Source organism: Talpa europaea (genome assembly GCF_964194135.1).
Source record: "Talpa europaea genome assembly, chromosome: 15".
Classification (NCBI taxonomy): domain Eukaryota; kingdom Metazoa; phylum Chordata; class Mammalia; order Eulipotyphla; family Talpidae; genus Talpa; species Talpa europaea.
The window spans coordinates 2,809,217-2,831,214 of NC_140083.1; the positions used below are offsets into that span (position 1 = coordinate 2,809,217).

At 58.2% G+C, this 21,998-nt stretch overlaps 1 protein-coding gene across 1 annotated transcript in view; it reads right to left on the reverse strand.

Moving 5' to 3' along the window:
* Positions 1-21,228, reverse strand: part of SERHL2 (serine hydrolase like 2) — a gene marked incomplete at its 5' end in the record, with an annotated part of 49,885 nt that extends 28,657 nt beyond the window's left edge. Inside the window, one exon of the mRNA XM_084254886.1 lies at positions 20,976-21,228. Within this exon, the coding sequence (XP_084111012.1) occupies positions 20,976-21,228 (253 nt within the window). The remainder of the gene's footprint in view (positions 1-20,975) is intronic.
* Between the last annotated feature and the right edge of the window lie 770 nt (positions 21,229-21,998).

Consider the following 21,998-nt stretch of genomic DNA (forward strand, 5'->3'; position numbering starts at 1 on the left):
CAACCTCAGCTCCCGCACCAGGGACCCAGCAGCAAACCAGACATGACAAGCCCCTCTCTCACCCAGCCTGCCTGGCGAGGGGCGTGATGAACAAACCTAACAAGTAGGTCCTGTTGGGGATGTGAGACGGCACCCCAGGAGGCGGGGTGCTGGGCTCTGGGCAGCGCGCTTGCAAATGACTTGGTCGCAGAGCGGGGCACGCGGGCACGGACTCCGAGGGCCGGGGAACCCAAGTCTCCAGACCTCCAGGTCTCATCGGACTTCCCTTGCAAACGCAGATTCGAAGATTAAAGCACTGAGACTTCCCAGATGGCGGCGTGGAGCCGGAAGCCCACGTGCGGGGCCGTCTACCCGGCCGGGCGCCCGCGGAGCCGTCCACGCCTGCCTGGCCCGCTGGCCCCACTCGCCCCTGCGCGGCTCCCTGGGTGGGAGACTCTGCGAGCGCCCAGAAATGTAAGTAAAATGATCTCTAGCTGAGTCGGCCTGGTTCTCAAGTCTGCTCTCCTGCTAATGGCAGCAAAGAAAAAAAATTTAAAACACTGTGAACTTGCTAATCAAAGCTACCTCAGTCTCCGGACTTCAAAAACTCCTCCCGAGTTAACTCAGAGTCAAGATAAAAGTTCAAGTACACTCAGGTCCAGACTCCCTGATGGGGCTCCTTCTCCCCGCTCCTTCCCAAGAGGGTCGGCTCCCTGGCCAGAGCCCGTCCCTCTGAGCAGGCTCTCTGGCCCCCGCCCCCAGCCCAGGCCTCCTCCCGCAGTGCCTGAAGGGCCAGTGATGGCTGGGCAGGCCCTGGGGTGCTGGGGCCATGCTCACCCCAGGGCCTTCCTGTGGGTGTTTTGACCTGGAGGATGGAAATAGAGCCCTCAGGCCTGACCTCTCCTCTCTGCTTACCCGTGGGAAGTGCCCTGTGCCGTGGCCTCTGACCTCGTAGGTGGTTTATAATTAAGTTCCCCAGCCTGGTTCTTGTCTTTTAAAGTGGAGACTTTGAAATTTAGAAAATCCTTTCCTGTCTGAACCAAGCTCCTTGTCAAGACACAGCATCAGTCTTAGCACTCAAAGGTAAAAGGTCTTTTTTTCCCTTGTTACATCCCTACAGTGGAAACCACCCCCTCCCGGAGGCAGACCCCGCCTCTGTTTGAATAGGAGAAGGAAAAAATATTAACACATTAAAAATGTATTCCCCTTTTACCTTTAACATCGCACTTATCAAAATGTATGGACACTAACAGACTATCGTTACCTAGAGGCTGGAGGACAAATATCACTCAGTTTCTTTCTTCTTTTTTTTTATTTATACAAGAGCCAGGGTACAGACCAGATGTGCAGGAGGGTGAGAGGATTCACCAGAGACAGAGTGGGGAGCAGAGCAGGCAGACTGACGAAATATACTGCTGAGGGGAGCAGCGGGCGAGACAGGAGAGGTCTGCTCGCCATGTGGGTTGCTCCGAGGCTGGCGGGGATCGAACTGGCACTGCAGAGGCTGCGGACAGCTTCACAGCGCTGCACTCAACTTCCTGTGCCACCAGGGAGGCCCTCACTCATTTTCTTTATCAAGTATCTAAATATTGTGCCTGACGCTTTATAGGCTGAGAAATGGATGGATGGATGGATGGATGGACAGATGAATAGACAGATGGGTAGATGGGGGGCTAGATGGATGAATAGGTAGGTGGGGGGAGTAAATGGATGGATGGACAGATCAAAAATCTTCCCCGAAATATGCCTTTCAAACCTCTACTTCTCCTTTATTCTGTGTCACATGTCACCCAGAGATGCAAGGAAGCTGAAAGCGTAATACGGCAGCTGTGTTCATTTTATTTTATTTTTAAAAAAGATTTATTTATTTATGCATACAGGAGCTGGGATACAGGCCAGAGATGCGGGGGTTGAGAGGACCCACCAGAGACAGAGTGGGGAACAGAACAGGCAGACTGACTGAAACACACTGCTGAGGGGAGCAGCGGGTGAGGCAGGAGAGGTCTGCTGCACCATGTGGGTTGCTCCCTGGCTGGCCGGGGATCGAACTTGTGCTGCAGAGTCTGTGGATTGCTTCATAGTGCGGTGCTTAACCCCTTGCGCCACCAGGGAGGCCCCAGCTGTGGTCATTTTAAATGGGATATCTTTTTAATCTGAACAGAACTGTGGTTCTGTTAACAAGGAAGACAGTGTGGATCCTGCCACTGGCAGTGACAGCCAGAGGGGTTGCCTCTTAGTTCAGCCTACGAGGGAGGGCATTTTGAGCGCAAGCACAGCCTAACCAAGGGGGTGGAGGCCAGAGAGCTCCCAGCGGCGGCTCTGGGGCATTCTGTATGACGTCAGCCGGTCACGTTTCGTGCAGTGTGGATAGTGACAGGCACACACGTTTGTGTGGCTGGTAACACACACACGCTGCAGAAAGCGTTTGTATTTCAGCCGACGCTGCACATGAACGCCGCATTGTAGAACGAGGTGTGGGAGATCCGTTATTTTGGGGGGTAGTCTCTGGCCAGGGACCTTCTTTTGGTCCACGCCCACACCCACCTCCTGTCCATCCCGGCGCTCTCACCAGAGACCGGCCTGTTCAGTCTCCTCAGGCCCTGCCGTGGTTTCTTCCACTCAGAGTTTCCTTCATGCCCGTGCTTACCTGTGCGGTGTCCGTGTTTCCTTCCTATTTTGTTTTTCTTGTTTAATTATCCTCCTCTCCTCGGGCTGGAAGCCCTGGCACCCAGTAACTTGGGGTGTTTCTTGCTGCCGTGCCTCGGGGTAGCGGCCTCCAGGCCTGCTCCTGGTCCCGTCTGGTCTGGTGTTATTTCTGTGCTCATTGTTTTCTGATGCCCCTTAGGAGATCTTTGGCTCAGCGTGTGATCCCCGCTTCTCAATTTCCAGACCACCGCATGGGGAGGAGTTCCTGATCGCTTTCTCATCTTTCAGCGCGGCCAGTTCCCCGTTTGGGTTGAGAATGGCTTTGGGTGCAGTTTTAGGAGCGTTCGGTGGCTCTGCAGGCGGCTTCTCTGGCTCCTGGGGAGAGGGGCCTGGGACTGTCCGCGCGGTGCGGAGAACATCTGTCCTCAGCCTGCTTGGCCCGGCAACAGCGGAGGCCCGTCTGGCGCCTGTGACGGTCGGCCTGGCCGTGGACACGTTGCTCGCTTTCCACTGCGCTGCGGGGGCACGGTGGACCCGCTGCGCCCAGACACCAAAACCACCTCCCCACCTCCCTGGGCCTCCCAGCCTGCGGCTACACCCCGGGGCGTACAGCGCGGGTCTGCACTCCTGTCTGGGCAGCTTGGTGTGGGGGCCACCCCTGGGGCTGGCCAAAGCTCACAGAGTCCAGGCGCTCTGAGGTGCTTCCTTCCCTCTCTCCTTGTGCAGAGCTCAGGCCTGTGGCCCCGGGCGAAGCCTCTCCAGGCTGCTCTACTCCCCCCACACCCCCCCGCCCCAGCCTCCCTCCAGCAGGTCTCCTGTGCAGATAATTCTGTCTTGGCATTTGTTTCTTGGATGATCCAAACGAACACAAAGCATTTGCCAATTTCTCCTTGTAAGTCTGACAATTCTTGACATGTTGTTGGGTGTATAAAAATTCAGACTTATTCTATCCTGTTCCTGTTATTGCATGTAACAAACCTCCTTATTTAATAGTGCGCTTCGTTAAGTGTCACCTCCCCGAGCCATACATGGTGTTTACTCACCTAATGAAAATGGTCGCATGGAGGGATCCCCTGCAATTTTTGCAATTTTTGTTTTGGAGACTTAGCTCTTAGCTGCACGTCGTGGCAGTTTATTTTTGCTGCTCTATAGCCTATTTGGGGACCACGATGCATTCTTTGTCTCCATGCAGAGGACACTGAGCTTATCCCACTTTCCTTTATTACTTGCAGTGCTGCTGTGAAAATTCTTTTTTTAAAAAGATTAATTTTTATTTACTTATGCACATACAAGCTGGGATGTAGGCCAGAGGTGTGGGTGGTGAGAGGATTCACCAGAGACAGAGTGGGGAGCAGAACAGGCAGATCGACTGAAATGCACTGCTGAGGGGAGCAGCGGGGAGACAGGAGAGGTCTGCCCCCTGGCTGGGGATGGAGCTCAGGCCTCAGTGACTGGCAATAACTTGAGAGCACTGAGATTTAACCCCTGTGCCACCAGGGAAGCCCCAGTTTGTTGATTTTTTAAAAATTTTATTTATTTATTTTTAAAGATTTATTTATTTATGCATACAAGAGCTGGGGTAGAGGCCAGAGATGCAGGGGGTGAGAGGATTCACCAGAGACAGAGTGGGGAACAGAACAGGCAGATCTACTGAAATACACTGCTGAGGGGAGCAGCGGGCAAGTCAGGAGAGGTCTGCTGCACCATGTGGGTTGCTCCCTGACAGGCCAGGGATCAATCTCGTGCTGCAGAGGCTGTGAATTGCTTCATGGTGCAGTGCTTAACCCCTTGTGTCACCAGGGAGGCCCAGTTTATTGATTTTTAATCTGCTTAAAGGAGGAATCCAATTTTATTCCATCCCATTTGTAAAACAGTTTGTCCCGACACCCCTATGGCAGAGTGCATTCAGACCCCCACCTGACTGTCGTCATCACGACTTGTGTGGATTCAGGGTTTGGATTCTTCTACATCTTTTTGGTATCTGCACTCACCTGTATAGTCGCATATTTCTTATTTGTTAAATTTTTTTTAAATTTTTTTTTTACTCTTTTTTTTTTTTTAAGATTTATTTATTTATTTATTTATACAAGCACTGGGTACAGTCAGAAGCAGGAGGGTGAGAGAATTCACCAGAGCCGGAGCGGGGAGCAGAGCAGGCAGAAGGACCGAAGCACACTGCTGAGGGGAGCAGCGGGCGGCAGGAGAGGTCTGCGCGCCATGCGGGACCCTCCTCCGGTGGCCGGGGAGCAGCCGGGGATCGAACTGGCGCTGCAGAGGCTGCGGGCAGCTTTGCAACCCAGTGCTCAACCGCTGCGCCACCAGGGAGGCCCTGTTAAATATATTTTTTAGGTTATTAGGTGGAAAGTATGAATAACACTGGAAGTATTTTAAGAATGACTTTTGATTTGAAGAATTCCTGGGGATTCCAATGTCTCATTTCTGAAACCTGAGGTTTAAGATCTGTCGGGATCTGGAAACACTTTGACTCCGGTGAGATGATTTTGCTGACTCTGGAACTCTCCCGCGCCTGGATCTGGGCCTTGGGCAAGCTCTTCACCTCCTGTGCTCGTATTCCTCGCCTGTCAAGGGGGTGTGATAATAACAGCGCCCAGTTCTTGGGGCGGTTATGAAGATTACGTGAACCAAGGGGAGAGCAGAGGACATGCCTGGTCGCTGCAAGCACTTGATAAATGCAATTTATTGTTTCCAAATGTCACTTCCTCCCTCTGGGTTGAATTTCTTCTTTCCTGAAGTACATCCTTTATTAGCACCTTTAGAGAGAGTCTGAGCGAGGTAAATTGTCTCTGCCTTGATTTGAAAATATCCTTCTCTTGCTCTCATCCTAGAAGAATAGCTTAGCTAAACATGGGAGTGTGGGTTGACAATTATTTCCCCTCAGCACTTTGAAAATATTACTTAGTTGTCTTCTGAGCTTTTAGTTGCTGTTGAGCTGTCTTCTGTCAGTATAATTGTTGCCTCTGTAGGTAGTCTGGTTGCCTTTATAGTCATATTTTTGTCTTTTGTGTCTTAGAGTTTCTATCTTGTGTGCCTACGTGTGAATCTGTTCTTACCTATTGCTTAGGGCTTTTTGAAGCCAAGCATTTAGGTTCTTCTATCAATTCTCAAAACTGCTCAGCCATTATTTCTTTAAATACCGCCTTTCCCTTTGCTCTAGAATCTTTTTGAAATCCTGTTAAATGAGCAATGTACCTTTCTGTTCCATCTTCTGTGACTCATGATCGCTCTTGTAAAGTTTTCATGTATCTCTCTCTCTCCACTGCAGTCTACATATTTCTTTATATCTTCCAATTCATCAATTCTCTCTTTGTCGGTGTCCAATCTGCCATAAAACTGTCCTGAGTTTTAAGTTTCATTATTTATATTGTTATTTCCAGAAGTTCTGTTTGGAGATTGGTTTTGTTTTGTTTTCACTTTTATTTTGGAGCATTTCAAATGTATGCAAAATTCGAGACAATATATTTTAAGTCACCTTCAACAGTTGCTAGCATATATCTGTCTTGTTTGATCCACATTCCTTCCCCAGGTCCCCACCATGAGATTCTTTTAAGGCAAATCTCAGACACCCTGTCACTTCATCCATAGATATTGTTCACGTCTGTCTATTCTTGTTTTTATAGTGTTATTTTCTTGAAAGTTTGAATTTTCATTTTGTCCTTCAATTATCACAAACATTCTTACCAGCAATTTGGCCTGCTGTTCTGTTGCCTCAAGTCTGAGGGCTCTAACCCTCCGGTCCGTGGTGCCTGCTGAGGGGTCCAGGATGGCCTCTTCCTCTGTATATAGAGGGATTGGATATTATGAGCTCGTCTTTGAAGGAGCTTGTTTTCCCGTGGGAATTTCCTGCTACCTGAGCTGAAAGCGGGCCCCTCCAGAGTCATTTTGCATCTGCTTTACTGCATCACTCAGGGTTATCAGCCTCAGACCAATTTTTTTTCACTTGACATAATCCCAGACCCTGCATGCAATATAAATCTGGACCTCAAGCCCACTCAAGTCACAAGCTTGAGGCACGAATTTTTCAGAGGATCCTTTTTAAATCCTCACTGGCCTATGCACAAACTGTAATAGACAAGCTTCTTTGTTATCTCCCTGTGCCAGGGGATAGATTTTATTCCTTGCACACCTTTTCAATGAGAGATCAGCCCTTACAGGAGTCTGGCTTTGCAAGAAGTCACAGTTTCAGCCCTCTGCCTCCTATCAGCTGAGGCTCTTATCTCCTGTCTCAGCATCTCATCTCAGTGTGGAAGCTCACACTGAGGCCCAGGTTACTGGCAGTGATTACCCTCCCACCTCTCTCTGCCCCCCACCCCCGGACCCCCGGGCCCCGCTGCTGTGGGGTCGAATCCGGTGATCACCACTCTGGCATTTAGCTTTGTTCTGGCCCCTAGAGACGCTCTTTCTTGCTGCTAACTGGGCCTTGCATTCGCAGTTTGTTCAATTGGTTCTATCTGTCTGTAGGGAGGGGCTTTTCACATGACTGTAGGCATGATTTTGGCAGAACTGACACCCTTTTGTGGTGAAAGCTGGTTTGATTTATGTTTATCCTTGTTTCTTACTTGAAATTTAAAAAAAAAAAGGAAAATAATGCAGTCATCACAGCATCCTGTTCAGATCAGATCCGTCTGCCCCAGAGCCCCTGCAGGCGTGCAGCCTGCCCTCTCTGGTCCTTGGCTTTGGACAAGTCACCTGCCCTACCCTTAAGATTCGCAGTGACTGCACCTCCGCCCCTGCAGGGCCTTGAGGACAGAGTCCAGCCTTTTATTTGGGGCTGACCCGCCCTGGGGTTTGCCCCATGAAATAACCGGCTGGTGCTCGGTGCTGTTTCTGGTTTCAGAATTCTGATTTTTTTGCAGCGATGTGAACTCTCTGTCCATTTTTCTTTGTAAATAGGCAACATTCACCCTAAATACCGATTTGTGTCACTGCCACTAAGTAGCCAGCCAGCAAAAAAAATGGCCCGAGTGTTCCAGTCCTTCTGTCAGGGACACGCCTACTAAGACGGCATAAATCTCACCCTGTCGCGCCACAAGCCCCAGCCCCACGCGCAGGTGCTGCTCGTCCCGCTTCTAGTTCTGGGTTCCACGAGGGGCCAGGCTTGTTGTTCCAAAGCCCCTTCTGTTCTGCTGCGAAACTGGGGTGGCTGTCAGTGGCCAGGCCGGCGCCTATCAAGCACCCAGTTCCCGAGCTTCCGATGCGCCCGCTGGAGAGTCAGGCGACGCCAAGGGGCGCGCAGCTCTGTAGATGCCGAGGAGCCACCAGACATTTAGAGTGGGGCGGATAAATGAAACCTCCAAAAGTTTCTTTCTTTTAAGCACACACTGCTTTCCACCGTGCCCCTGCTGTGGCCTGGCCCTCCCCGTGACCCGGACCCGCTCCAGGCCTGTGGGACTTGCCAGGTGTCCCTGCTGCCGACCCCTGGCTCCCCACACAGCTGAGTGCCCCCTGGCTTCCTCCAGGAAGGCTCTCTGACTTCTGTGAGCCCTGCCTGGAGAACCCCTGTGCGGCTCTGGCCACGCCATGCTCGGGGCTCCAGGCTGTGGGTGTGTCTCCCCGCCTGCAACTCCATCACTCTGCCCTCCAGGTCTGGCCTTAGTGCCTGGCAGCCCGGAGATGCTCAGGCAGCCTGGAGATGCTCAGGGAGAACCAGCTGGCTGCGTGGGTCCCCCTCTGAACTTGACCTCTCTTCGGCTTGTAGGAGCCCTGCCCACGAGCATGTCGCGGGCACAAGCTCATGCAGAATCACCCAGGCGCGGCTTCGTGGCACTCCCCTGGCCCTCCCCCGGCGCTCCTCTTTAGCTTCTCCTGAACCTCTGATTTAGCAATTAGCAGTCTGCCAGAACCACCTCCCTTGTCTTTCTGGAATGCTTCTCTCCTAAGGTACCTTTCCCTGGGGGTGGGGTGGGAAGCAGGGAGCTGAGCGCTAGCTGCTGAACGAGAGGGGATGGGGCCAATTAGCATTCAGCTAGCAGGGAAATGATTTCTCCCATCAGCAATAAAAACTGACAGCTCTATCAGAGGAGGAGCTGGGGAGCCAGAGAGCCTGGCAGGGCGGGGTGGGGAGGGCAGAAGCGCCCGGGCCCAGCAGGAGCAGTGAAAACACTGAGGGCAGACGCTGCTGGAGGCAGGGAACCTGCAGGCAGCCAGGGAGCGCCTGGGGAGCCCCTCTTGCCCTCGCCCTCGCCCCTCCTTTCTGAGCCAGCCTGAGGCAATGAGACTAGCACAGTTCAGCTTCTGAACCCCAAACTCAGAGCGGAGTCCGCGGCTCCTGTGCGCGCCTCGCCTCTGACCTCACAGAAGGGGAAGCCACGGGCCGCCTGTTCCTGGGAGCGGAGGGCCTGGCGGGGAGGCTGGCCTTGGAGACTTCCACGGGCTGATGACATGGCTCTGGCCTTCGGGATCTCCCCACGCCAGGAATGAATAAGGGGGCGGGGGTAGGGGGCAGGGTGGGGAGCAAAGCTCCGCTGACAGACCAGTCCCTTCTTCGGGGCCGCGGGTGATCCTTCTACCTATCGGGGCCACGAACCAGGTAGGATTTAATGGCGCTCGAATTTAATAGCGTTAATTTGAGGGGAGGTGCCGAGGGGGGGACAAGGGGGGCAACACACCCTCATTTGGGTTGATTGGGAAGATATTTAACGTTTACACATGGAACCGCTGCCTTGCTGTTGGCGAGAGCGGGCCAGGGACGCCCCCACAGCCCGGGACTGGCGGGAACGGAGACAAGAGCAGGTTGGCCTTGCGCTGGGAGCAGGGGGGGCGCGGGGGGTGGTGTTGGGGGTTTGGGGGGTGTTGAGGGGGTTGGGGGGCGTTGGGAGGGGGTTTGGGGCACGTTCGGGCCCGTCCTGGGCCGGGGCCGCTGCTGGAGGCCCGACACCGGGTGCTGCCGCCCTCCTGGCCCGAGTGTCTGAGCGCCCGTCACGGGCAGGAGGCGGCAGACACGGTCTGGGCCACACGGCGGGGGCTGCTCTTCCTCGGGACGCGGGTCTTGGCGACGCTCAGGAGAGCCCGGCCGCCGGGGCTGGGGCTGGGGCTCCCGGGTCGCCCCCGCGGGCTGCTGAGGGGGATTCTGGATCAGGCCTGGGCCAACCGTTCTCCTGTTAATTTATTTACTTAATGTTCTTGGTGCCAGCGATGTCACAAGGCAGGAAACATAAGGCCTTTAATCCCCATGAATCGATTTCAGATAAAAGCGCCCACCTGAGGCGCCTCCCGGGCCCCCTGTCCTGGGTTGCGAGGCGGCGTCTTGCTCGACGCTCTGCTGGGTTTCCAGGCGAGAGGCCGGGACCTGCCAGCCGGCGCCACGACCCTCAACGATTCACGCTTTAACACAAAACGCACGTTTCGCCCTCATGGCAGACCCCGCGGCGGTGTGGGTGGCGGCAGCTGTCCCCGCTTGGGACTTGGGGGCTCGGGGACCCGGGGGCTGGGGGGCTCGGGGGTGTCCTTCTTTCGGTGCCACAACTTCCAGGGCTTTGTCCTCGCCATCTGCCTCCATGGCACGGCAGAGGGGGGAGAACGTGCCTCTCAAGGGCAGTGGCTGGGAGTGACGTGCGTCACCCTTCGCGCCCCGCTGCTGGGTCCTCCCAACGCCTCACCGGGGCGGGGACGGCTGGGAAACCTCGTGGCCCGGGACGTCCTGCCTGGCCGCCATCCGCGCCGGGGCGGGAGGGGCCTGCTCTGGTAGAAGGGGCCTCATCTCCTCCAAACCTCTCTTGGCGCCTCTCTCAAGGATCCCCTCGACAGGAACGAGGGGAGAGCATCACTTCGCTACCTTTGCGGGACGCAAAGGACCAGCAAGACCCGTCAAGCAAATTCTTTAAATATTTCTGGGTCATTTACTGTTTAGCTCTTAGGAAACCACCCGAGGTCTGCACTCAGCTTTTAATAGCACTGAGGTACAGAGACGAGTCCCTACGCCCGCCGGCATGGGCAGCCCCGTAGCTGCTAGACCTTCCAGAGCCAGTGGCCAGGCTTCACTTGCCACCCCGATGGAAGACGAGGCCCAGCATCCAGACGAGACGGGCAGGGGGTTCCCCCCTCTTTCCGTGTAAGGCAGGCACCGCCCACGTGGTGCACACCCCGGCCAACCCCTCCTGTGTGCCTCAGTCTCCCTTTAGCCCGCTGTCCTGACTGAGCAATGTGATGTCCAAGCCACGAAGTTTCCCAGGACCTATTTTTATCCCCGAAGGATTCCCCTCTGCTTAAGCACATGGGGTATTAAAGGGAAGGGAGGTGGGTGGGGCAGGGAGGAGGAGAGGCTCAGCACGTCTCCATCTCTTGCAGCCTAATCTCCGACACAACGCCCCATCGAGTCTACCACATGCTGGTGCTTGGCGGTGGGTAGCAGATCCAGGCCACCCTGGAGGCCAGGGTGGCACAGGTGTGACCACCAGGAGGCAGGATCACCGAGCCGGTTCAGAAGGTGCCGCCTACACATACTTGACTTGCTTGACAGTCGCAAGAGGGTTGTCATGATCTCTACTGTCTCCACTTTACAGGTGAGAAAAATGAGGCAGAGGGGGGCTTTGCAGCCCCCTCAGGGTCCCAGAGCCAGGAGGTGGCAGGGCTGGGTTCAGCCCAGCAGCCTCCTCAGAAGCACCTGCCCTGAGCCCAGGGGGCCTCTGGTTGTCGGGCGGTGGGTCCCCTGCTGATTCCTGGGAGAAGGGGGTGTGTGGCAAAATGTGGCTGATGGCGGGGTGCAGTCTGGGACAGGGCTGCGGACGAACACGAAGGTCGCTGGGCCTGGAGAAGAGCATTTGGGGGGGCCTCCAGCTGACGGGAATGGGATTGGGAGAGAATGGGCAGGGTGCGGGGGGAACAGCCAATAAGGACCTTCTTTCAAGGAATTTTGCTAAAAGGAGTGTCTGAGAAATGGCTCGATTCTGGAAAAGTACCGCTGAGCCAGGCTTTTGTGGTTTTTCGTGTTTTCGGAAGAGAGGCCTGCAGCGCGCTTGCAGCCCCGGGCACTGGCGACCAGAAGTGGACATGAAGTGAGAGGGGGTGAGGCGGGAGCAGGGAGAACCGCCGCAGGGTGGGCTGGGGGCCAGAGGGACTGCTGTGGCCGAGGAGGTGTGGAGGCCGCACGCTGGAGCGGGACTTCCCGGCCGCTCCCCCTGCCCCCGCACCCCCCAGCCTTTATGTCCTGTTTGCAGCCTGTGGGTTTCCTGGGGCCCATGACCAAGTACCGCAAACTGGCGGCTTAAAGCACCAGACACTGAAGGCCTCGCCCTCCCTCTGAGGGCAGCAGGGCTGGGCAGGTCTGCTCCAGGGAGGCTCTCCCAGGCCCGGGGCCCAGGAGCTCCTGGTCTGCGACGCCACTTTCACGGCTTTCCTGCGTCTGTGTCCCCTCCGCTCATAAGGACACAAGACACTGGATTTATTTCATCCTGAGGTGACAGGAGCGACATAGCCGCAGACCCTGTTGCTAACTAGGGCCACTGACGCGGAGCCCGGTTAATGCTAGCGTGAGTCTTCTGGGAAGAGGACTCAACCCTCTCAGCTCGGGAGGCTCGAGCCTGCGTGGTCATGGGGGGAGGGCTCTGCAGTGCCCCCTGACTCCGGGTCTGCCTCTCCCCCTGCCCGCTCTGCCAGGGGAAGGGGTCAAGGGAGGCGGCCTGAGCTGACAGGGCACAAGCCTCACAGCTGCAGTCACCCTTCCTGAAAAGCCCCCTTGGGGCCTCCCTGGTGGCTCAAGGGGTTAAGCACAGCACAGCACTGTGAAGCAATTCGCAGCCTCTGCAGCGTGAGTTCTATCCCCAGCCAGGGAGCAACCCACATGGCGCAGCAGACCTCCCCTGTGGCGCCCGCTGCTCCCCTCAGCAGTGTACTTCAGTCAGACAGTCTGCCTGTTCTGTTCTCCACTCTGTCTCTGGTGAATCCTCTCATCCCCACACCTCTGGCCTGTACCCCAGCTCTTGTGTGTGTGCATAAATAAATAAATCTTTTTATTTTTAAAAAAGCCCCCTTGCAACCCTCTCGGAGTCCTTGGTTTCTGCCCTGCTCCGTTCTGTCTCCTTCCGCACCCCTGGGATCTCAGGGATTCCATCCTGAGCCCTGGGCCAGGATCTACTCCCGCGACCCGCAGCCCTGCTTGCCAGGCCCCCCCCCCTCCACCGGGGCTGACCCCTAAGGTCCCACACAGGGGTTTGGCCTTCTCCATTGGTTGACGCACCCATGGCCCCTCACCCATGGACATGGCACAGTGCCTTGGGCCCTGGTCCCCTTCTCTGGAGACGTGGGGAGCTCTACCCCATAGGGTTCCGTGTTCATGGGAGAAAAAGGTTGGGAAAAGGCTTTGTAAACCTGGGGTGTGCCGCCAAAGGAGGTGGCAGAGTGCCCCCCAGCCCTCCATCGGGCTGCGGTCAGGAAGGCTGAGCCTGGGGCTGCAGGGTCCAGGGCATGGCACAGAGGCGTCCCCTTCCTCTCCACCATGGGCCCCCCCACCCTCCTGCTGGGAGAACCCTGAGGACAGGCTGAGGCTTTGGTCCTGCTCCCAGGAGCCTCGGGCCCGACCCTCCTTCCCTCACAGTGACGCTGGGGACCAGGGCAGGGTGGGGGCCTTTGGGGACCAGCAGAGGCTGGGGCAGGCACCCGACCTTAGATTCAGGCCACACTGCTGTATTGCCAGGGCGCGCCACACAGAGTCCTGAAAGATTCAGAACAAGCTCATTCACCACATTTTCAGAAAATGGATGAGAAGCTGATCAAACAGTCCTTTGATGCCAGGATGAAGGGGGGGGGTCCTGCTTGATGGGTTGGAGGCAAAGTGTGGGCTGGAGTTCTGACAGCTGGAGAGGAGTCTCCCTCATCCATCAAACCCGAGGAAGAGAAATGAGGCCTGTCCCTCCTGCTGGGAGCCTGGCGGCTGATGGCAGCCTGCGCAAGGGCTGAGGGGTCCAGGGCCACGGGGCTTCAGGGGGCCGGCTTGCTGCCAAGCCACAGCCCAGCTTGAGGTCTGGCTCAGAACCTCGTTCAAAAACACCATCCCTTCTCTGGGCTGCAGCGGTGGAAGAGCTCACCAGCCAGGCTCTGGGTCTTCTTAGCAGAACCCCAAATGGCAGCATTCCCCAGAAAAGGGCAGCTGCCTCCATAGGAGAGAGCCTCTCCCAGGCAGGACCTCACAGGCTCTCTCTGCTCTGCTCCCCTCTCCTCATCAGCCTGTGTGCAGGGGTAGGGAATGACCCTCCCTCTCACCTCCCCCTCACCTCCCCCTCACCACACCTGATCCTCACCCTCATCTCACCTCATCCTCACCCTCACCTCACCCTCAGCTCACCTAACCTCACCCTCACCCTCACCCTCACCTGCCCTTCATTTCACCTCACCCTCACTTCATCCTCACCTCACCTCACCCTCACCTCATCCTCCCCCTCATCTCATCCTCCCCCTCACCTCATCCTCCCTCTCATCTCACCCTTAGCTCACCTCACCTCACCCTTACCTGACCTCACCTCACCTGACCTTCATTTCACCTCACCCTCACCTCCTCCTCACCTCACCTCACCCTCACCTCATCCTCCCCCTCACCTCCTCCTCACCCTCATCTCACCTTATCCTCACCTCATCCTCCTCCTCAACTCACCCTCACCTTCACCTCACCTTATTTTCACCCTCACCTCACCCTCACCTTCACCTCATCTTCACCTCACCCTCACCTCATCCTCCTCCTCATCTCACCCTCACCTCATTTTCACCCTCACCTCACCCTCACCTCATCCTCACTTCACCTCAACCTCACCTTCACCCTCACCTCACCTCACCTCATTCTCATCTGACCTTAATTTTACCTCACCCTTACCTCATCCTCACCTTCACCTTACCTCATCCTCCCCTCACCTTTACCCTCACCATTACCTGACCTTAATTTCACCTCACCCTCACCTCAGCCTCAGCCTCACCTCACCTCATCCTCACCTCACTTTTACCCTCACCCTCACCTCATCCTCACCTCACCTCACCTCACCTCACCCTTACCTGACCTTCATTTTACCTCACCCTCACCTCATCCTCCCCTCACCTTTACCCTCACCCTCACTTGACCTTAATTTCACCTCACCCTCACCTCATCCTCACCTCACCTCACCTCATCCTCCCCCTCACCTCCTCCTCACCCTCATCTCACCTCACCCTTACCTCATCCTCCCCTCACCTTTACCCTCACCCTCACCTGACCTTAATTTCACCTCACCCTCACCTCAGCCTCACCTCAGCTCATCCTCACCTCACCTCACCCTCACCTGACCTTCATTTCACCTCATCCTTACCTCATCCTCACCCTCACCTTTACCTTCACCCTCACTTCATCCCCACAGGGACCAGGACCAGAACAGGGCTGGGCCTTCAACCCAGATCTCTTTTTTCAAATCCAGGCTCCTTGAGGCAGAGGCCACCCCTGGCTGGAAGGCGCGTTTGGAAAGCTGTGCTGTCTGGGGGCCATCAACAGCCAGTCTGCCTGCTGCATCCTCTTCCCAGCACTTTCTCAGGAACAGCCAGGTTATGGCGCAGCTGCCCTGCCTGCTCAGTTAGTGCCTCAGTAAACACGAAGCCTTTGTTTATTTTTCAGACACTGGATTGCCACATGTTCACGTGCTGACAGAGTTCTGTGATATTGAAGAAGGTGAGACATTTCAGCCTCAATACATCTCTTTCCCTTGCTTCGCACCTCGCCTGCCGGTGGGAGGTTTCGCCTGGCCCTGGTCGTTTGGAGAAAGTGGATTTGGAGGGCCTCCCCCGTGGCGCAGCGGGTTGAGCACAGCGCTGTGAAGCTGTCCGCAGCCCCTGCAGCACAGGTTCAATCCTGGCCAATTCCCGGCCGGTGGGGGAAAACCCACATGGCGCAGCAGACCTCTCCTGTCGCGCCTGTTGCTCCCCTCAGCAGTGTTTTTGGTCGTTCTGCCTGTTCTGCTCCCCGCTCTGTCTCTGGTGAATTCCCTCACCCTCCTGCGCCTCTGGTCTGTACCCCAGCTCTTGTATAAATAAATACATCTTTAACTTTAAAAAAAAAAAGAAAGTGGATTTGGGTGTATTTAGTTTGGGATGATGGGCTCCTTCATGTGGCTCACAGTTACACCCACGTGTGGCTCAGTTATTGGGGTACCTGGGTGAATGATGACTTCCAGAACATTCCCACCCATGAAGAAGATGAATCCAATGAACACAGTGGAAAATGACTTCAGTTGCTTGCAGCTTGGAGATAAAATACCCACCTCAACAAAGATGACAAAAGGCAGCACAGACCCTGCACCCAGGGGTCAACCTAGGTGTCGCCACCCATTGGGGAGGTCGTAATAGTCCCTGCATGAGAGAAGGTGGCCTGCCCTGAATTTGAACAGGTAGGAAGTTAACAGTCCACCTGTGTCCTCGTTCCAGAACACGCACCGCAGAGTCCTCGCTGGACAAAGGGGCGATCAGGGCCGCCTGGGGCCGCGTTCCTGACGCATTTGTCCGTCTTCTGAAATGTGTGGCCTGTGGCTCTAGTCTCCTCGCCCCGGGAAGTTATTTCTCGCGTCACACCTAGTTTAGGCGGTTGTTTTTTCAATGAGCGTGTTCCCCGCCCCCAACCCCAACATCCTCTGCCGAACCCGGCGGTTTGTAGAGAAGAGGGGTGCTTGGTCCGCCGCTGCGCCCTGAGATCCCAGCTGGCTCGCCTGTCCCGCGGGTTCTCCCAAGAGAGGAGCGTCGCCTGTGGGCAGGTGCTGGGAGGTAAGCAGAAATGCCTGCCGGCCCCCTGGGGCCTCCCAGCTCGCTCTCCGCTCCTTCCTGATCTTTTCCTGCTGCAGCCCCTCAGCCAGTCTCTGTTGCTCCTGCTGCGCGCTGCAGCTTCCTCATGGAGGGGGCCCCAGAACCCAGAAAACCTTTTACAAAATCCAAAGCACCAGCAGACAAAGGCAGTGATGCAAGGGCTGGGTTGGGAGGGAGGGAGGGACAGGGAGGGGTGTCCCCAGACAGCTCCTCTCCCCACATCCCTCTCCCACGGGCTGCCTCAGTGGGTGTCCCCAGGGCCCAGCAGGACCTTGCCTTGTGGGAAGCAAATATTAGTCAGCATTATGGGTTACTAGAAAGATGGCCCATGTCGGGGGGGCAGACCCCATCCCCAGGGGAAGGAGAGCTTCCCAGGGTATGGGGGGGGGTGCAGCTGGTCAGCCCCACTCTAGCTAGGAGGAAATGAGGGACTCAAAGGAATTAGGGGCCTCTCTGGGGGCATCTGCCAGGGTGGGGTGGGCTGTGTTCCCACGGGCTACTGTCCCGTGAGGCCTGCCTGGGCCCCAGGGAGATGCAGGACTCTGTGGGGAGGGTCTGGAAGGCAGGTGCGGGGTCTTGACCTGGATAAGGGGTGGCTATGCGTCACAATCCCCTGCCTTCACCTGTGGAAGGAGACACCTGCCTGGAAATCCTGGGCGGGGGCAGAGGAGGAGCCTACTGTGGCGCCCCACCCTCCCTCCCGACACCAGCCTCCTGCATGTGACCTCGCGACGCCTTTCCTGCCTGTCCCTGCAGCTCCACTGTCCTTCCTGCCCCTCCCCCCCGAGCTGCGCACACCACTGCGTCCCTGGGGTGACTCAGTGAAGTCTGTGACACGGGCCTGCCCGCGGCGGGGCGGAGGGGGGGCTCAGCGGGGTCTTGTTTCCCGAGCGCTTCTGCGCCCCACCTGAGGCCACCCCAAGCGTTTGTGATTCCCTCCATGTCCGCCAAGTCTCCCCCAAGACGCCTGCGGTCTGCATTTGCAGAATCTGAGATCCGCTTTCTAGAAGTTTGTAAGGAAAGTCATTTCTCTGTTATGAATTTGCTGTGTTCAAGTTCCTCCTACGGGGGCGCCCCTCCCTCCCTCCTCCCGAGGCCCCGGCAAGGGTGCAGGTGTCGTTGGCCGCAGGTGGCACAGGTGAGGGAGCGGCTGGGGGAGACCAGAAGCCGGGAACTCACAGCCCAGGCCCTGATCGCACAGCCCGAAGCTGCCAGCGGCCACGAGCGAGCAGGCGGCGCTCTGTCCTGGCCGGCTGGGCGGCCTTAGCCTCGTCACCTCCTTTCTCCGAGTCTCGGTTTCCTCATCTGCTGCCCGCGGACTCGCTCGCACCCGCCAGGCAGGGGCCAGGAGGCTGGCAGGAGCCCAGAGCCCAGCAGGGGTGTTTCGGGTGTCCCCTGTCCCCCACCCCACCCCCAGACACGGGCCAGGCCCAGCGGGGAGACCACCTGGGCCCAAGGGATAGAAGTGGAGCAGGGGGTGTCGGGGGTGGGGGGAGGGGACCGCCCGTGCTGAAGCCAGCTCCGTCCTGAAGCCCGCGTGTCCTGCAGCACGCATCCCCCCAGGTGCATCCCCCCAGGGGCATCCCCCAGGTGCATCCCCCAGGTGCATCCCCCAGGTGCATCCCCCCAGGTGCATCCCCCAGGTGCATCCCCCCAGGTGCATCCCCCAGGTGCATCCCCCCAGGGGCATCCCCCAGGTGCATCCCCCAGGTGCATCCCCCCAGGGGCATCCCCCAGGGGCATCCCCCCAGGTGCATCCCCCAGGTGCATCCCCCCAGGTGCATCCCCCCAGGGGCATCCCCCAGGTGCATCCCCCAGGGGCATCCCCCCAGGGGCATCCCCCAGGTGCATCCCCCCAGGTGCATCCCCCAGGTGCATCCCCCCAGGTGCATCCCCCAGGTGCATCCCCCCAGGCGCATCCCCCCAGGCGTGTGAGCGGCTCCGAGGCAGAGAGGCATGGAGGGAAGGAGGGGACATGACAAGTGACAAGAGCAGGGCCAGGCAGGACCCCGGGCCGGGGCCGCTGCTCAGGGACACGTTCATCCAGGTCACGGGAGAGCGGCAGGAGATTTCCCTTTGGCCCCAGTGGGGCGGGGGCTCCCCGGGGGAGGCTGCGGCCAAATGGCCGCCCTTTCCCGATCCCCACGGAGGACAGACCCCATCAGCTCGCGCGGGGATCACGGGCCCACGACGCCGGGCTTGTCCCCTCGGCGGGGAGGGGGCACTGGCGCAGCTCCGGGTTCCCTCCCTTGATGCGGGAAGTCTCCTCACTTCCGAACAGCCCGCGCCCGGGGGAAGCCTTCGCTCAGAAACTGTCCTCCAGGAGGCCAGGCCTCCAGGGCCGACCGAAAGCTGCGTAAGTCCGAGTGTGGCTGAAAACCCCCACAGCGCGACCCACCAGAGCTGCAAGGTCCTGTTAGCAGGAAAATAAACCGTTTTATTCACCTACAGAGAAGGATGCGGGGAGGGAGGCTTGGGCCTGACTCCGCTGACCCCTCTCTGGCCTCCGCTTCTCAGCTCCCACCTGCAGCCCCAGCCCTCCTGCAGGCCCTCTCACACTCCAGAAGTTTCTCATGGAGGCCGGTGAGTGCAGTGGCCTTGGCTTCCGTGGCGGGCTCAGCTGCTCTGGGCTTTGTCCCCTTCATGCTGGGAGCCCACTGGGTTTGACTTAGATGTTGTCAGGCTCTGCCCCAGAGGGAGGGCACCCGTGACAGGGCCTGGCCCAGAGCACTGCTCTGGAGAGGTTTGTTGAATGAATGAATGAGTGAACCAAAGATCTCTGAGGGTCATGGCGGGGACTTGGGACTCCTGTAGGAATTAGAGGTGGTGGCCCCGGTGTTTGCTGGCTGTGAACACAGGCCCTCTGACTTCCATCCAGTCTCCCCAGACCTGGCGTGAGGGAGCTGACCCAGCAACAGGGCAATGGAAGAGAAAGTGAGAGAACCTGCAGGCAGAGACGGGGAGAGGAGAGCCTTCCTGGGAAGGAGGCCCCACCGCGGGAGGGGCCTGGGGAGCACCCCTGAGCAGGCGGCCTGCTCCTGTCACCACCTCTGCACCCCCACAGGGCCCAGCTCCGGGCAGACAGGGCTCCCTGCTGGCAGGTGCGGCAGGTTTCTCAGAGGGTCTCTCCTCCGCCCACCCCACCTCCTGCTGCGGCCCCTCCCACAGTTTTTTCACCTGTAACCACTCCTCCTCCGGCTCTAGACAGGCCTCAACTCCCCTTGCTGGGCCCTTGTCCCTTGTGAGCCCCACCCCTCCTCAGGAGGCCTCCATGAAACAGGCCTGTAAGGGTTTAAGGCCAACATCTTATTTCAACCACATTTTATTCTCTGCAAACTGCTTTCCTTCACCTCAAATCTGTCTGAGTGTTTCATTCCCATAGTGTACATGGGGGGGGCCCTGTGCGCCTCCCTTGGCTTAGGAGTCGAGTTCAGGTGCAAACTGAGGGGCTGTGTCTAGATTCCCAGGACTCCAGGCTGGTCTTCCAGGGAGGCAGGAGAGGGGAAGGCGCAGGATGCACAGAACCCCCTCCAGGCCCAGTCCCCAGGCCCCATCACCCTGGCCCCGCCCTTCAGGAACTGCCCTGGGAGTGTGAGAACCAGAGTTGTTAGCGCGAAGAGCCCCTGGCCACCCAAAGCCTCAAAAAATCGGGTGGGGCCAGGAACCTGCCTATTTAGTGGAGCCGCCCCCAAGCACCACCCCTGCAGGAGACTGAGGCCTCTGTCCCACACAGCCACAGCACTGTGTGGGGTGACAACACATGGATTAGCCCAGGGGAGGCTAATTGTTTCCTTAATTGGCTGAACTCCCTGTGAACACGGTGGGGAGCCTGCTGGGAAAGTCTCCAGTTGTCACTGCAAAGCCCGGGCTGCTTTGCTGGCGGCCAATAACAGGCGCTGGCGCGGGTTCCCGGGAGCTCACGGCTGTTCCCAGGGGGCAGCGGGGAGCGCAGAGCGGGCCTGCCCTGCAGGAGGCCCCTGTGCACCTTAGACAGGAATGTGGGGGTCCTGTGCCGCCATACCCTGCCCCCAGTTCCACGCCCCCTGCCCACCGCACATGCCTGGTGCCGCCTGCCCCCATCGCCTGGTCACGCTGCCACCCGAGCCCTGCGCTGACTGCTCAGGGGCCCCCTGGGCGCCCAAGAGGCCTGGAGGGAGCCGGAGGGCCAGCCAGCCCAGGCGAGGGTCTTCCCTCAGCTACCACCAGGTGGCGCCAGCGACACAGGCCAACCTGGGGACTGTCCTGCCGGTGGCGAGAGGGGGGTGGGCCCTCCCGCAGGACCTCGGAGGCCCTGGCACTTGGCACCCAAGGACCCCAGGAATTAGCCGCCTGGCCTCTCCAGGGACACAGCTGCGCCAAGGTTCGCGTCTAACAAGGCCGCAGCGCAGGGCGAACGTGCAGTCAATGACGCCTCCTTTGTTTTTCCCTGGATTTTCAGGATTGTTTTCAGCGGGGCGGGGGCCGGGGAGGGGCCCAGCTCTTGCCGCCTCCCCCGTCAGCACTCGCAGGGGGACCCCTCGCGACTGGCCACTCCCTTGGCTATGGCTCAGCCCTGCTGGCCGAGGTCAAGTCCTTGTTCACCTACCCACCGTGCTGCCTGGGCAGGTGCCCACCCCCTCCGACCCCCGGCTTCTGGTCTCCCAGGCACACTGCCCTCGGGGGCGTCTGTGAGGACCGGAGCAGCCGAGACTTGGGAGCCTTTAGGGCTGAGATTGGCATGAAGCGGGCGCAAGCACAGGGCAGCTTGGGCTGAGAAGGGGCTCGCTGCTCCGCCGCCGGCCTTCTGGTGGACAGGGCGCAGGGCATGGGGCCCAGGTGGGCTTGCGGGAGGCGGTCTGCCATCGCCAGCCCCGCTCACGGTTGGGGGCCTCGTGGTCAGTCCATTCCAGAGCTGGGGCCACCGCCCTTGGAAGACGCTGGTGCAGAAAGGGGGACTCGAGGCAAACCAGACCAACGCGGGGGGGGGGGCCTCCACGTGGGGGCACTTGAAGGAGAGGATGGAGGGAAATGAGCTGCCTGGCCCTGGGCCCCAGGCAGGGGGACCCAGAGAACCCCAGGACATGACCCTTCTCGGGCTCCAGGCAGGGTTGCTCTGAGGGGTTCCTCCAACTGGGGGCCCCTCTTGGGGCCAGCGTCTGTGGGGAGGAAGGAAGTGACTCCAGCAGCAGCTGGGGAAGAGGGGAGCGGCCCCTTCCCACCACACTTCTGCTTCCTGTGAGGCAGTGCGGCCTGGACAGGAGCCACGGAGCAGCCGAGAAGGAAGGAGCCAGGGTGGCGGCCAGTGGCCTCCCGCTGGCCCTGCCCCTGGACGGCTCGCTCGGGGCTCTGAGAAGGCCTGTTGGGGGTCGGTTTCCTTCCCCGAGTGGGAGCCACCTGGGGGCAAAGCTACACCTTATGTTTTATGCCCCCACTTCCCAGCACACAGTAGGCGCTTAATGAGGGTATGTGGGGCCAGGCTGAGGCAGCGATTGTGGTCGGCCTGGGCAGCATTAGTCTTTGTGTGGACAGGCGTCTCTGCACTGCAGGGGACACCTGCGCCCCCATTTCTCCTCCTCAGGGTGGCCACTTCCTCCAGGAAGCCCTCCTGAGCACCCCCTCCTTCCTCGGCCTCC